The following is a 16,627-nucleotide window of genomic DNA, read 5'->3' as shown; positions in this document are numbered from 1 at the left end:
ATCTGTGTATTTATTACTATTAATACAGTTATAATAACTGTGTCTTTATTAATATTAATACAGTGATAATAACTGTCTGTATTTGTATTAGTATAGTGATGATAACTGTGTATGTAATAGTATTAAAGCTGGGGGAATAATAAAGGAATATCTTATCGTGTCCTACCTCTTACGGCCACTAGAGGTCACCACCGAACAACACAACGGAATACGGGCCTAGTCGCTGCTGCAGCAGGGAACTATCAGGCAGTCTGGCACTAAATGGCTCGTATAGCTATTACAGTGGCGTGCCGTGGGCCTGGGGCCTGGGCCTTCAGTGAGGTCCTACACCAGGGGTGGGCAAACTTTTTGACTTGCGGGTCACAATCGGTTCTAAAATTTGACAGAGGGGCCGGGCCAGGAGCATTTGGACACGCAATGTAATTTATTAAACCTGGAGATTGCGTCTGTTTTTTATACATTTCAATTGAAGGTGCAAAGTTAAAGAAATCGACATTTACTGGAAAAAGATCAATGGAAGCACTTTCAACATTCAAAACATATTATTACCCAACGAATTAATCAAGCTCAATAATTTCTAATTGTTTTAAACCCCGCAAAAATAATGGACGGATTGTCTCAGCTCTCTATATAATGAGGCACAATTGTCCTCAGATACAAGTGGAAAGAGAAAATATGGCCCTAAATCTGAAAATTGAAGTTCGATTTTTAAAAAGTATTCATATCTCTTCTGAAAACACACCTTTAATCATGTGGACGAACTGTTTTGGTGTTTGAAATTGGTTTACCAAAGGTCATAGGTTCACAAAAGCAGTGAAATATCTGAATACAATGCTAGATACATGTAAATAAATGTGGAAAACTAAATTTGTTATCGTTTTTTGAGTAAAAATGATGTGGTCCGTCACACATTCACCAAAATGATAAAGATGGGACTGAGAAATGACTTCATATTGCAGATAAAGCTTCATGGGTTGTGTGCAAATAAAAAATGACCATTACATTTTTTTTTCAAATAAATATGTATTGTACATAAATAAATAAAACTACATTATATACATGTTGAGAAATAGAAAACAGAACACAACTATTGGCACAGACTATTTACAATATGGCTTCATGATAATAACATCATGTCATGCTAGTGGTCCTCCGGGGCACGAGACCTCTCTGCTGGCCGGGCAGGTTGAGCTGCAGGTTGAGCTGCAGGCGCTGGTGAATCCTCTCTGTAAAATACAAGACTAGTCAGCACCATGACATGGAACGGACACCGTGACGGGACACTTAGGCCACGTTTACACATAGCCGGGTATTTACAGAAACGAATATTTCTGCCCCTCCGTTTTCAAAAATAACGTTGTACACACAAGGTCGTTTTCAAAAAAGTTTCTGTTTATATGAACCCGCATAAATACGCCCCTGGCGCGTCATAACTATGCCAAACCTGTAGTCGGCAGTGTAACGAGAAGGATAAAGACATGCAAACCAATCAGAATTCCCAAGACTCGAGACCTCCGAGAAGTATCCTCATGTCAAGGAGGAAATAACTCGGGCGCACCTGACAACGAAAATGAAGGCAGTCGACACTGGACGTAGGAGCCAGTGTTGCCAGGTCCGCGGTTTTCCCGCAGAATTGGGCTACTTTTGAAGTGTTGCCGGGTTGAATTTGTTGTCCACTGGTTCGGTAGACCTATTTTGCATGCAAATTACATGAATATCTTTAAATAAAAATCCATATTTTAAATGAAATAATTTATTTATACACAAATCCTACCAAACTGACTCCAGATCAGCACGTACACACATGGACATTGGACACGTCCACATACACACTTTAAAAGCAGTGTATATGGTTTGGCACGGGCATATTTTGAGTTCTGATATTGGGCTGGTTTTGTCACAGACCTGGCAACCCTGGTAGGAGCGTCAAACTAACTGTAAACATCGGACGCTCACATGACGTGAAGCATTTTTAGTCGCATACTGTGACGTTTGACAACCTAAAACTCCGTTTGACCTAGTTCACACGCAAACACAAAAACAGAGTTTTCAGAAATCTCCACTTTGGCCGGAGTTTTTAGAAATGATCGTTTTCCGTGATAAAACCTCAGTTTTTGTGTAAATGAAAGGCCAAAACGCATGAAAATATATGCGTTTTCCCATCGTGTAAACGGGGTCTTAATGGACACGTAACGTGTAGTAAAGACTCTTACCGGTCCAAGTGGACCTCTTCTGGCTGCGTGTTCCTCCTCGTGGCTCTGCAGCTCCTCCTCCTCCGGAGGCCCCGCGCTGCTTGCTAAAATCACTGCGGCTGTTTCTAAATGAGCCTCACCTGTGTGGTGGGCAGGTCCTTTGTGATTTACTGAGTGTTCATTGGTTGTTGTTTTTTCGCAAAATGTTGACAGACAAACGGATTGACAAATCATGGTGAAGGGTTTCGTGTGACGAGTACTTTCCGCGCCAACGCACACCGGAAGTAAACAACGTTGCGATTTTGACAAGTTCAGCGGGCCGGATTAAAAAGCCTAACGGGCCAGATATGGCCCGCGGGCCGTAGTTTGCCCATGTCTGTCCTACACAGTCCCACCCGAATTAATCCACCTCTTATTACTATCATTATAATGCCATGGCTCTAGACACTATACAGTTAGACAGAAACGCAGTATAACCAGGCGTTGCGTCACCTTGAAATTGACATTTTTATTCAGAGAATTGCAGGGGAAGAGTACAATACAGTACAGTTCAACTAATAGGCAAGAACATAGTGGAGTGCAACAGAGTTATATTAATATTCTTCTTCTATCCATTTCTGGTCCACAAACTTTAAACTTTAAGTCCAACTTTTTTTTACAGTGTGTTCACTAAACAGCGCATTGTCAGCCAGAGCAGTTTCACTGTGATGATGAAGATGAAAGTTCCTGTTTACCCAAACACATGACACAATAATGAGTCTTTTCAAGATGTCCCTCTTGTTCTTCACCTGTTCATTGTGCAGCTCCGTTGCCCTGCGCGCTTGTTCATTGATCTGTAGATCCGCTCCGTGTCCCCAAAAGTTTTCAAAAAGCACCGGTGCTTGTAAGCGCTGAGCCGTACTTTGGTGTCTCGTTGCTGCCTTGGTTGGACAACTCAAGTTTGCAAAGCCAGTGTGGCTCCAAACACCAAATCGATCACTTGCAACAGGCATTCCCAGAAATCCGGGGAGCAGAGCTTCTCGGAGCCTGAGCCATTGATATCGCTCGTAGTTGGAACTTTGAACGTGGCGAACGAACCCCTTCCCCGCCTGTGACGGGCTTTGTAGCGTCAGCGTCGGTCTTAAAGTTTGTCTTGAGAATGGCGTTATAATTATATCCTCGACCAAATCGATATCTTCTCCTCCTTCCGCCATTGTGGGTTGAAAAAACAGCTTAGTAGTACGCGAATTAATTCGTTTATCAAATTCAGTATCCTAGTTCTGAGGTTCTGCATATACCTGCCCATATGCCCCGCCTCTCAATATTGGTAATCCAATCAAAAGACGTGCACGCACTACGCCTGCTAGCTGGCTCCTGTGCTGGTTCCGGGGCCAGCTAGAAGGCCTACAGGAGCCAACTCTAAAGCTGATTGGTTGACACAACATTGTCATTCCCATTCACTTGAAGCTACCAGCGCCCGCAATGTTGATTCTGAAGGCCTAAGGGCAGATGTTAGCCCCCTGGCAACACACGATGGCTGAATATGATTGGATAAAAGATCTAACATAAAGACCAGCCCTCCAAATCTCAACCTGGGGCTGGAAGCAGTGCAACCAAGAGGAAAGCTATGAAATGAAGAGTATAACTCTGGGGAATAATTGAATACATATTAGTGGGAAAATTTCTTTAAAAAATATATATATATTCTGATGATGTTTAGGCCAGCAGAGAAGGCCTTGCTGGCCCTGACGGCCCACCACTGCTAGTACACTACACAACATATTACATAACCTAGAAACACATATGACGTCATAACAACTACAAATCTGAGCTGTAAGATACATTTATAAGCCTGTCTTGTGATGTAACTGTAAAATACATTTTTAAGCCTGTCTTGTGATGTAACTGACTCTCTTCTTCTTTCTTCTTCGTGTTGGTTGCTCTGTGTTGAAGAGATAAGACAGTGCGTTTACATGCACACAGGAAGTTGGGTTGTGCATCGACACACACACACACTGCAGCGATGGAAGAGGAAGTATACTTGGTTCCTTTCCTTAAGCAAATGTAGAACAACTACACCCAACAAGTCTTCCAAAATAAACATGTTGCTAAATTTATTTAGAAGGATTATCAGCAAAAGTGTACTCAAATGATCAAAAGTCATTACTCATCAACTCGTTATGCAAAATACAATCTGATTTCTCCCCGAGCCCAAAGTTATTTTGGGAGCCGTGGTTAAACCCTTGGACTCTCTCCAGGACGTTGCATCCTGGTGTGAATATGGGACTCTTATGATTGGAAACAATATTTTGCCTCTTCAGAGAATTTAGTAAACGTCCATGACAGGAATGACAGGATCCTTCAGATGTCTCACAAACATTATACAAGATTACATTATATTTAGCTGACGGTTTTATCCAAAGCGACTTACATTCATGTTGCATTCAGGGGTTGGGAACCTATGGCTCGCGAGCCATATATGGCTCTTCTGGTGACGGCATATGGCTGCCAGACAATTTTGAGTTAAAAAAAAAAAGATGGTATTATGGTATTACTAATGGTTATTACTTATAGTATTACTTATAGTATTACTATGGTATTACTAATGGTATTACTTATAGTATTACTTATAGTATTACTATGGTATTACTAATGGTATTACTTATAGTATTACTTATAGTATTGCTCATGGTATTACTTATAGTATTACTCACCGTCTTACTCATGGTATTACTTATAGTATTACTTATGGTATTACTTATGGTATTACTTATGGTATTATAGTATTACTTATGGTATTACTTATAGTATTACTTATGGTATTATAATATTACTTATGGTATTACTTGTGGTATTACTTATGGTATTACTTATTGTATTATTTATGATATTACTTATGGTATTAGTCATGATATTACTTATGGTATTACTCATAGTATTACTCATGGTATTACTTATGGTATTACTCATGGTATTACTCATGGTATTAGTCATGTTATTACTCATGGTATTACTTATGGTATTACTTATGGTATTACTTATGGTATTATTCATAGTATTACTTATGGTATTACTCATGGTATTACTTATGGTATTTCTTATGGTATTACTCATGGTATTACTCATGGTATTACTCATGGTATTAGTCATGTTATTACTTATGGTATTACTTATGGTATTACTTATGGTATTATTCATAGTATTACTCATAGTATTACTCATGTTATTACTTATGGTATTTTTTTAGTTCGACTATCTTGAAGAGACGTTACTTTCTTGTTTCCTGTTGTTCTGAGTTTGTCCTCTTGGTTGATGAACTTATTGTGAGTCTCTTTGGATAAAAGCGTCCGCTAAATGATATTTAATAATGTAACGTGACGAGTGACAGACGGACCTGCTAACCACTGACTCCGTTAGTTCACTGAGTAAGTCGTGTTGTGGCTTTCTAGAACATGTTTACATGCTTTCATGTTTAATATATATTATATCACCCGTCGCTCTGCCTGTCTCTGTAAATCAGGGCTATTCAACTTCAGTAGCAAGTGGGCCGAATAAGAAAATCACGGGGGGTGTGAGGGCCGCACAGAATATTGATCAAATAATGGCTAAAAATGAAAAACAGTAATGTATATTTCCACAGGTAAACAGTCACACACGAAAATGCGTCGGTATTGTGTGGCAAAAGTGTTGCGAACAAGCATCACTATAAACATGTTTCAAAGTGTAAATATCCGCTCAAGGTAACCAGTTGTTTCAGATCCCTTCAACCAAACTGTTCCCATGAAAACATAAGAAATGTGACTTAATGGATCAATATATAAATTACTTGAGCTGAAACTAATATTTGGTGGTGCAGCACACAGACTGCGTGTCTTTGAGTGCAGTCTCCTTTTGCGTGAAAGGGATCGAAACCAGGTCGGGCGATCTTTTTATTTTTATTTTTTCGAAAATGTATTTCTTCATCCGTGGCTGTGATGCACTGCTCACTTATACAATCGTAATCGCCGCAATGGATATGAACGGCGGCTTGAAGATCTCCAGCAATATGTTTGTGAATGTGTGACGAATCTGGTGAGCGAGACAGAGCCCCGCTGCAGATGTGAAGAGAACACAACGCACGCACGCGTAGGGAAACCAGTAGGTCTGAAAACCAGTAGGGGTGTAACACCGGCAACCAACATGGGTGCGTAACATAAAGATGTAACCATACAGGTTTGGTTGAGGCAACAGTGAAACTCAATGGCTCTGGGTTAGATGTCTCAATGTATAAAAGAGGCGTGTCCGTCAGTTTTATTTTTTCTTACCAAGCTATACTGATTTGCAGGCAGTCTTGCGGGCCATAGTTAAATTCAAACGGGCCGTATCCGGCCCTCGGGCCGCTAGTTGAATAGGCCTGCTGTAAGCGCTCCTTTCCAGAGCAACATGGCGCAGCTTTGTAAAGTTATACTTTTCATATCACAGTGTAACTCTATTCTCAAGAGCCTGCCTGTGGCTCTTGATGACTCCTATGTTTCCTGATCCAGCCGGATCACCAGACTCCGGGTCACACTCCACATGTTGTTGGTTCGGTCTGCCCAACACGATCTACAAACACTAGTGCACAGGCACCACTTACTCGGGCCAATGTCATCAAGAATGGTTCCACACGTCTTCAAATCAAGGTGCCCCGTAGGAACATAGAAACAGGTTTTGAGTTAAAGAATAAAACTAATATTCCAAAGTTCATGTTAAGACAATGCATTACTATTCTGAATGATAACTTTATTATGACTGCTGCCACATAGACCAATGGTTCTCCGCCTGGTTCCAGCGATGTACTGTTGGGTCACTGTCACCTTAATCCAACCAGAGTAAATCATGTGCCTGGCTCTTCAAATAATTGATGTGATTGGTTAAAAGGTCTGATGGGAGGGGCTAAATATACATTACAAATATGTGCTAAAGATGCTAAAAAGATGGATTTGTTCACTTGTTGGATGTTGCTTTGTGCTCATTAATACAGTCCCGCTGGATTTGCTACATAAAATCATTGCGTCTCTACTCTTCATTTTGCCACAACAGTACCCCTTGTGAAATATCTTTTCAGCCAAGTACCCCCAAACCAGCGCAAAATCTTTCATGGTTAAAAAAATATGTAAAACACAGCCCTGTGATTTAATATACTATATAAAAGTATGTTCTGTTTCGCTCTCTTGGTGTTATGTCTATGTATTGTCTTTTGTCTTTTAATTAATTCTTTTTTTAAATAAATTATAATTCTGATCATGAACTTACACCTAAATTGTATTGAATATTTATTAAATTACTATTTTTAAAGGATTTTTGAACGGATGCTAATTTTAAATCACGTACCCCTTTGGAGTGCCTACACGTACCGCCGAGCCGGCGCAAAAATCCAAACAGGATATGTCCAAACTCAAACTGCTGGAGCCTCATATCAGCCTCAGCCAGCGCCGCCGCTCCCATGAGCGTAGGGCACCGAGTCCTGAGGGGGCGGCAAAAAAAAATAGGCGACTAAAAAAAAGTTATAATAATTATAATGCCAATATTATTTCAGTATAGAAATATTAGGCCCCTTTTAGGCATGTATATCACAAAACAGGCAGAACAAGAGATATATGTAATTGCTCAAAACATGGGCAACATGGCTAGCAGCGGCACTGGCCTCAGCTGAACATAAGCCCGACTCACAACACGTGGTTTGGATGTTATTGGCTCATTCTAACCCCATCAGTCTCGGGCCCCGAGCCGCCTCATGTGCACGATCACGTGATCACACCGAGAGGATTAAGACAATCGCTGATGAGGGGTTGGGCTGTTTGAAACAAAAGGAACAGAAGTTGTCGGAGGAGCAGCCAGAAGATGAAAGCCAGACAGGAAATGAAAGACATGTCAGGAATGAGTGCCGACCGATTCAAGCTGAGGCACGATCGTGGCCCACATTGGTCTGAACTCGGCCGTTAAAAATGCTTTCCACCAATTAAAAGAAGCGGTCGCTTCCAAACGAAGCCATTCAAATTGAAACTTTATCTGTCAACAGTGAGAACTCGTTCCACCCGTCTGCCTCGGGACATGTGTAACAGTTTTGCTCCACGCCTTCCTTTTTGTAATAGTTCTTTTCATCCTGTCACGCCATCTCGTCAATCCAACTCCCCTCACCTGCCTCTGATCACCTCGTTAGTCCCTCATTCCCTTCACCTGGTCCTCACGCCCTTCTCACCTGCAGCCCATCCCCTCATTAGTCCCTCACTATTTAGCGCCCTCACTTCCACTTGTCCTCTGCCAGATTGTCTTGTGTTTTCGTGCCAGGTTCTCCAGCGTTATTTGAGTATATTCCTGACCTGCCTGTTCTGACCCTGCCTGTTTGCCCTGACCTCTGATTCTCTGCCCTGCCCCTTTTTGGACTTGTTTGCTTCTTCGACTGATCTCCCGGTTTTGACCCAGCCTGTTTCCAACCAAAGACAGTATTCTTTGTTACTCCTGTCTGAGTCGTGCTTTTGGGTCCACTCTAATTGCGCCGTGACAACATGTTCACTTCTGGAAATATGCTTTTGTGAGAAAAGCAAAGGGAGCACGTGCTCAGGATCAGACAGCAGGCACATCTGATTTGCATATTCAAGATGGACCGCTCTGGCTTAAAGTAACATTATGCAACAATTGTACCTTAAAATAACAACTTGAAAAAAATTGTGCCGCAACAATGCCTTTTAATATGGCGATTTGCGCCTCCGCCATTGCCATCGGGGGTCTGTGGGGAAATAACTCCGCTATGTAGGATTCTGGGGCCGCCCGATCCGGGGCGGATGTACTTCGACCTGCTTTCTGGCAGTGATTACGCAATGTCATATAGTGCCAGTCCACGCTCGCAGCTACAGTATAAGGGCGAAGCAAGCGAAGTCTCTTGTCATGAATTACACGTTCCAATGTAAATTATGAATATGTAGCTTTTTGGTGTTGTCAACAATATCGTATTCGATCACACGTACTCCACATTCAAACATTTAGAAAACAACGTATATAGGCTGAAAACGCGATCGGTATTTCATCTAAACTAAATGTTGTCATTCTTTTGGTTATGTTAGCATTCATCTCCGATATCACAATGAATAAAACTATGCAGTCATATTTATGTAAAATCTTTGAATATTCTTACCTTATCGGTTGACATAATTTCTTGGTTTCTGACTTTGTCTGGTCAGCAATACAAGTGTATGCGAGGCTGCATCTATCGTAACTGGGTATTTACGACACTGAAGTAAACGTTAAATACTGAAGAGGGCGCTCCAAGGGGAAAACTCCATTATGGGGCTATAAGGTGCGCTCACACCAAAAGCGAAGCGATTTGTTGCGTCGCCCAAAACGCGTGCGTTTACTCGCTCGACCATTCACCGTGTTCACGCCATAAGCGCTGCGAAGCTCCGCGAGGGGCGGGGCTTATCTCAGTGTCTCGTCTCCGTAAAGACCGTTATCATTTCCTTCATCCACCAGAATAACTAACCACTAGTTCTGCTTTATACTTGTTGTGGACATCCCACACACTAACGCCCTCGTGTTTGGGTTGATGACATTAATATCATATACAGGACTGTCTCAGAAAATTAGAATATTGTGATGAAGTTCTTTATTTTCTGTAATGCAATTAAAAAAACAAAAATGTCATGCATTCTGGATTCATTACAAATCAACTGAAATATTGCAAGCCTTTTATTCTTTTAATATTGCTGATTATGGCTTACAGCTTAAGAAAACTCTAAAATCCTATCTCATAAAATTTTAATATTTCCTCAGACCAAGTTAAAAAAAGATTTATAACAGCTGAGTGTTTGTCAAGGCTCAGGAAACCCTTGCAGGTGTTTCGAGTTAATTAGACAATTCAAGTGATTTGTTTAATACCCTACTAGTATACTTTTTCATGATATTCTAATATTTAGAGATAGGATATTTGAGTTTTCTTAAGCTGTAAGCCATAATCAGCAATATTAAAAGAATAAAAGGCTTGCAATATTTCAGTTGATTTGTAATGAATCCAGAATGCATGACATTTTTGTTTTTTTAATTGCATTGCAGAAAATAAAGAACTTCATCACAATATTCTAATTTTCTGAGACAGTCCTGTATATACATGACATCACCCGTAGGCTCACACAGCTCAGTCACTTCCACCGATGAAGATAACTTTTACGTCTTCTGGTTCGATGACGCGCGGAGCAACTCAAGAGCTGATTGGCCCGAGTTGAGAAATTATCGCCTCAAAGTTGAAATATTTCAACTAGCGGCGACAATTGCGCCGCTGAAAACGCGTCTCCCCAAACGCGGCGCCCGTAAAAAATGTCGTCTATCGCAGCCACACGCGTCTGTACGTTGACTTTTCATGGGATTCGGTCGCGCGAAAAAATCGCTTCGCTTTTGGTGTGAACGCACCTTTAGTGTCGTCCAGACATCATCGAGCTCTCTATGCACCCTCTTCACGCTGGAAAGTCGCCGATCAGAATTCTTCCATCGCACCAGACCAACTCAGCAAAGAGACAAACGGAAGGTCAAAACACAAGCATATGTGTCAGTAAACGATGAAAATGACCGCTCGCTGCCGCACAGGAAGTGTGCGTGTTGGCGAGAACGTGCCCGCAGAGAGGATCATCTGCTATTGCTTAAACTAATAGCCACGGTCAACACCCTTCCTGTCGCAGTCCGGTTCAATGCCGCCGGCTTTTTCTACTTATACTGGACCGTGTGGCATCGTTGGAAGATCTGTATCTCGAAGATTTTGTGTTTCTGTTTATTTTTTACTCATTTCTTGTTATTCATTCGGGGCCCTGGTAGGGAACGCAGGCTTAGTAAAAACTCTCGAGATGAGAAACACTTAAACTCTTGAGTTAGTTTACCCTGAGATGAGAAACACTTAACATCTTGACTTAGTTCAACTTGAGATGAGAAACACTTAAAATCTGGACTTAGTTCAGCTTGAGATGAGAAACACTTAAACTCTTGAGTTAGTTCAGCTTGAGATGAGAAACATTTAAACAATAAAAGAAATGAGTAGAACCCTTAAGAGTTGATTTGGCCCTTAACAACCCATACGGTAATATGAGAAAGGGAACTGGTCTGCCCTGATCCCGGTCTTGAAGGAGTATCGGCTTTTCAGGTAAACTCCTTAACTTCTTTAAATGAATCAAACAACGATCAAACATTATGAAAACATGTGTTATGTAATGCCATAAAGGGAATACGTGTCCCTCATTTTCAGGTTGATATTTGCATTCATGCTGTCATTTGCTGCTCGACCTGAAGCGGCCCATTTTAGTGCCCGTCTCCACACCTTTGACACCCCACAGCCCCAATGTGTTTTATTAGTGTGTGTGTCGGGGGGGGGGGGGGGGGTACAATAGTATAAATAAATAAATAACATAAATATAAATAAATAAATAAATTTTAAAATAAAAAATAAAAAGTATATAATAGTACAATATGAAATAAAATTGAAGATGTTAAACATTAGTCAAGTAATTTACAAAATCCAATGTATGCTTAAAAAATAACTCCTAAATAACAACAAAAAATAACAAAATAAAAAGCTTGTAGAAACTATCAAAGTAATCAAAGTCATATTTGTTGTGATTACTGTGGCGACGTCTGAAGACGCCTCCGTGAGGTCAGCGGCCATCGAGATGTTAAATGCAACTAACTGGGCTGGAGGGGGGGCGGTCACACATGTCGGGCTGGACCTTTTGGGGGGAAATGGGCTGATGAAGATAATAGAAGATGATGAAGATGGAATGTAGAACGTAGACGAGACGCCGGGCGGAGGAACGGCCCGATTGGTTTCCATGTGCGGCGACAGGAAGCGGCGTTGAGCCACGTTCACCACACTCAGCTCAGCGTGGCGAGCATTTAGCTCGAGAGACGTGGCGGTATATCGTTACATGAAACTGACTATTTTATTATATTCTAAATAGACCTCACATAGTGTGATCATGGTGTAATCTGGACCGACACGTCCTGCTATTATCATTATTATTATTATTATTATTATTAGCTGCATTGTAATTAATATTTTCAATACCATTACTGCTATTATTATTATTATTATTAATTATTAATACTATATCTGCTGTTGCTGTTATTCTTATTAGTCGTTCTTTTTTCACTCATTATATGAATAATTTATTGAATATTCATTCAAGGGTTTTATGGGGAGTTTCTCTCTGAACCGATGTGAGGGTCAAAGGTCACAGGATGTCATATGCGTACAGATTGTTAAACCATCTCAGGATAATTTGTGATTTTGGGGCTATACAAAATAAATTGAATTTAGTATGAATATATATAAATATCATGTATTGTGATATTTATATTGGTGATGATGATTTTACTTCTAGCCCAACCTCATATTCTGTGTTTATACCAGCTTCACTAATATTGAAGCACTTTGCCATTCAGATACAAGCCATCAATATAATGCATAAACATATGTCATTATTTATGTTTCTGCTATGTTATTGCATATCTATAACTCTTTAAATGTGTTGGTGCTGTGTGCAATGTTTGAATAGTCCATAGATGAATAAATGGTGGGAATATAATTACCAATGACATGCTCTCCACAACATGCAACGTTACATAATACCAAACACAAACCGTGCATTCCTGCTCTTGTTCCTATGTCTGTGTTTCCATCATAAGAGCGCTGCAGGGCTGTCGTGACGGGACTTGAACACCTAACATGTTGTCCCTAAACTCAGCCCAGGAAAAAAACAGGCTTGTTTTGCTTCAAGCGAATATGAAAATATGGAAAAAAATACCAAACAAAAGTCAAACATAAACATTATGGAAATAGATCTCATCTGTTTTTATAAATAGATTTCATCTTTTTTCTTTTTTGACTCAGCAATTCAATGTGTTAATCATTGTGTTTTGAGTTTTGGTCTAAGACAGGGGTGGGCAAACTTTTTGACTTGCGGGCCACAATCGGTTCTAAAATTTGACAGAGGGGCCGGGCCAGGAGCATTTGGACACACAATGTAATTTATTAAACCTGGAGATTGCGTCTGTTTTTTATACATTTCAATTGAAGGTGCAAAGTTAAAGAAATCGACATTTACTGGAAAAAGATCAATGGAAGCACTTTCAACATTCAAAACATATTATTACCCAACGAATTAATCAAGCTCAATAATTTCTAATTGTTTTAAACCCCGCAAAATAATGGACGGATTGTCTCAGCTCTCTATATAATGAGGCACAATTGTCCTCAGGTACAAGTGGAAAGAGAAAATATGGCCCTAAATCTGAAATTGAATTTCGATTTTAAAAAATTATTCATATCTCTTCTGAAAACACACCTTTAATCATGTGGACGAACTGTTTTGGTGTTTGAAATTGGTTTACCAAAGGTCATAGGTTCACAAAAGCAGTGAAATATCTGAATACAATGCTAGATACATGTAAATAAATGTGGAAAACTAAATTTGTTATTATCGTTTTTTGAGTAAAAATGATGTGGTCCGTCACACATTCACCAAAATGATAAAGATGGGACTGAGAAATGACTTCATATTGCAGATAAAGCTTCATGGGTTGTGTGCAAATAAAAAATGACCATTAAATTTTTTTTTTTCAAATAAATATGTATTGTACATAAATAAATGAAACTACATTATATACATGTTGAGAAATAGAAAACAGAACACAACTATTGGCACAGACTATTTACAATATGGCTTCATGATAATAACATCATGTCATGCTAGTGGTCCTCCGGGGCACGAGACCTCTCTGCTGGCCGGGCAGGTTGAGCTGCAGGTTGAGCTGCAGGCGCTGGTGAATCCTCTCTGTAAAATACAAGACTAGTCAGCACCGCGGACATGGAACGGACACCGTGACGGGACACTTAGGCCACGTTTACACATAGCCGGGTATTTACAGAAACGAATATTTCTGCCCCTCCGTTTTCAAAAATAACGTTGTACACACAAGGTCGTTTTCAAAAAAGTTTCTGTTTATATGAACCCGCATAAATACGCCCCTGGGCGCCGTCATAACTATGCCAAACCTGTAGTCGGCAGTGTAACGAGAAGGATAAAGACATGCAAACCAATCAGAATTCCCAAGACTCGAGACCTCCGAGAAGTATCCTCATGTCAAGGAGGAAATAACTCGGGCGCACCTGACAACGAAAATGAAGGCAGTCGACACTGGACGTAGGAGCCAGTGTTGCCAGGTCCGCGGTTTTCCCGCAGAATTGGGCTACTTTTGAAGTGTTGCCGCGGGTTGAATTTGTTGTCCGCTGGTTCGGGTAGACCTATTTTGCATGCAAATTACATGAATATCTTTAAATAAAAATCCATATTTTAAATGAAATAATTTATTTATACACAAATCCTACCAAACTGACTCCAGATCAGCACGTACACACATGGACATTGGACACGTCCACATACACACTTTAAAAGCAGTGTATATGGTTTGGCACGGGCATATTTTGAGTTCTGATATTGGGCTGGTACACACAGACCTGGCAACCCTGGTAGGAGCGGCCAAACTAACTGTAAACATCGGACGCTCACATGACGTGAAGCATTTTTAGTCGCATACTGTGACGTTTGACAACCTAAAACTCCGTTTGACCTAGTTCACACGCAAACACAAAAACGGAGTTTTCAGAAATCTCCACTTTGGCCGGAGTTTTTAGAAATGATCGTTTTCCGTGATAAAACCTCAGTTTTTGTGTAAATGAAAGGCCAAAACGCATGAAAATATATGCGTTTTCCCATCGTGTAAACAGGGTCTTAATGGACACGTAACGTGTAGTAAAGACTCTTACCCGGTCCAAGTGGACCTCTTCTGGCTGCGTGTTCCTCCTCGTGGCTCTGCAGCACCTCCTCCTCCTGAGGCTCCGCGCTGCTTGCCAAAATCACTGCGGCTGTTTCTAAATGAGCCTCACCTGTGTGGTGGGCAGGTCCTTTGTGATTTACTGAGTGTTCATTGGTTGTTGTTTTTTCGCAAAATGTTGACAGACAAACGGATTGACAAATCATGGTGAAGGGTTTCGTGTGACGAGTACTTTCCGCGCCAACGCACACCGGAAGTAAACAACGTTGCGATTTGGACAAGTTCAGCGGGCCGGATTAAAAAGCCTAACGGGCCGGATATGGCCCGCGGGCCGTAGTTTGCCCATGTCTGGTCTAAGATCTACCAATTGAAGAGAAGAGTACAGCCAATCAATAATGGCGCCACGGGCTTATTATTATGAAGTTATTGCAGTGTCAGCATAAAGGGTGAGGGCTTTAGGCTGACACTGCAATAACTTCACCCCAGCACATGAATACAAGTTCTTCTCTCATTTATATATTTACATGCTAATACTAATAAAGACACAGTTATCATCACTGTATTAATACCAATAATGGCACCGTTATTATCACTGTATTATTACTAATAAAGACACAATCATCACAGTATTATTACTAATACAAATACAGTTATTATAACTTTACTAATACTAATAGAGAAACTGTTATATATATATATAATATAAATATAAGTTATCATCACTGTATTCATTCTCATAAAGACACAGTTATCATCACTATATTAATACCAATAATGCTACCATTATTATCACTGTATTATTACTAATAAAGACAGTTATTATCACTATTTATACTAATAAAGACTTAGTTATCATCACTGTATTATTACTAATAAAGTCGTAGTTATCATCAGTGTACTAATACTAATAAAGACACAGTTATTATAACTGTACTAATACTAATAAAGATACAGTTATTATAACTGTATTATTACTAATAAAGACACAGTTATCATCACTGTATTGATTCTCATAAAGATCACTGTACAGAGAGTGTAATAAAGGCCCAGTTAACTTTATATTAACATTATATTTATATTAACGATAACTATATATATACATATATAATTGACACAGATCGTCCCGGTTCACACACATCCTACCTGGTCACTTTCCTTCTTACTCCCAACGCGCCCCCCCTCCCCGTCCCTCTCTCTCTGCCGCACCTCCATCACGCGCTGCAGCCGAGGCGCGGAGTCTCGCGCAGAGATCCGGGTGTGCTGGGTAACAGCTGCAGCCCCGCCCACAAACGTCAGTCCGCCCCGCTCACTAAACCAGAGCAGCCCGCCTCTCTTCCGGCTGAGAGCAACAAGAGACCGACACTCAGCTGAAATGTTCTGCAGCGCCTCCAAATTATTTGGCATTATTGGCTTTAAAAACAATTTCTAAATCTTTTAGTTCTTTAGATTTTTAGAATTTTTTTTTTTTTTTTTTAAATTGTTTTCACGTCCATATGTTACTTATAACCCTAACATGCTACATATGTGCGTGCGTTAGGGACCCACTTAAAATCGCGGACCCGTTTTAAGTGGGTCGCGGGCCTTTGTCTGAGCAAATACATTAGAAATTAGAAATATTATTATTATTT

The 16,627-nt window shown here is 40.4% G+C and overlaps 1 protein-coding gene across 1 annotated transcript in view; it reads right to left on the bottom strand.

The window, feature by feature from the left end:
- LOC130188076 (transient receptor potential cation channel subfamily M member 4-like) overlaps positions 1-16,403 on the bottom strand; it is a 57,549-nt gene extending 41,146 nt beyond the window's left edge. The window contains exon 1 of the mRNA XM_056406144.1: positions 16,143-16,403. Coding sequence (XP_056262119.1) covers positions 16,143-16,403 — 261 coding nt within the window. The remainder of the gene's footprint in view (positions 1-16,142) is intronic.
- Positions 16,404-16,627: the final 224 nt, after the last annotated feature.

Source organism: Pseudoliparis swirei, chromosome 23 (genome assembly GCF_029220125.1).
Source record: "Pseudoliparis swirei isolate HS2019 ecotype Mariana Trench chromosome 23, NWPU_hadal_v1, whole genome shotgun sequence".
Lineage (NCBI taxonomy): Eukaryota > Metazoa > Chordata > Actinopteri > Perciformes > Liparidae > Pseudoliparis > Pseudoliparis swirei.
This window is presented reverse-complemented; position numbering and strand designations above follow the sequence as displayed.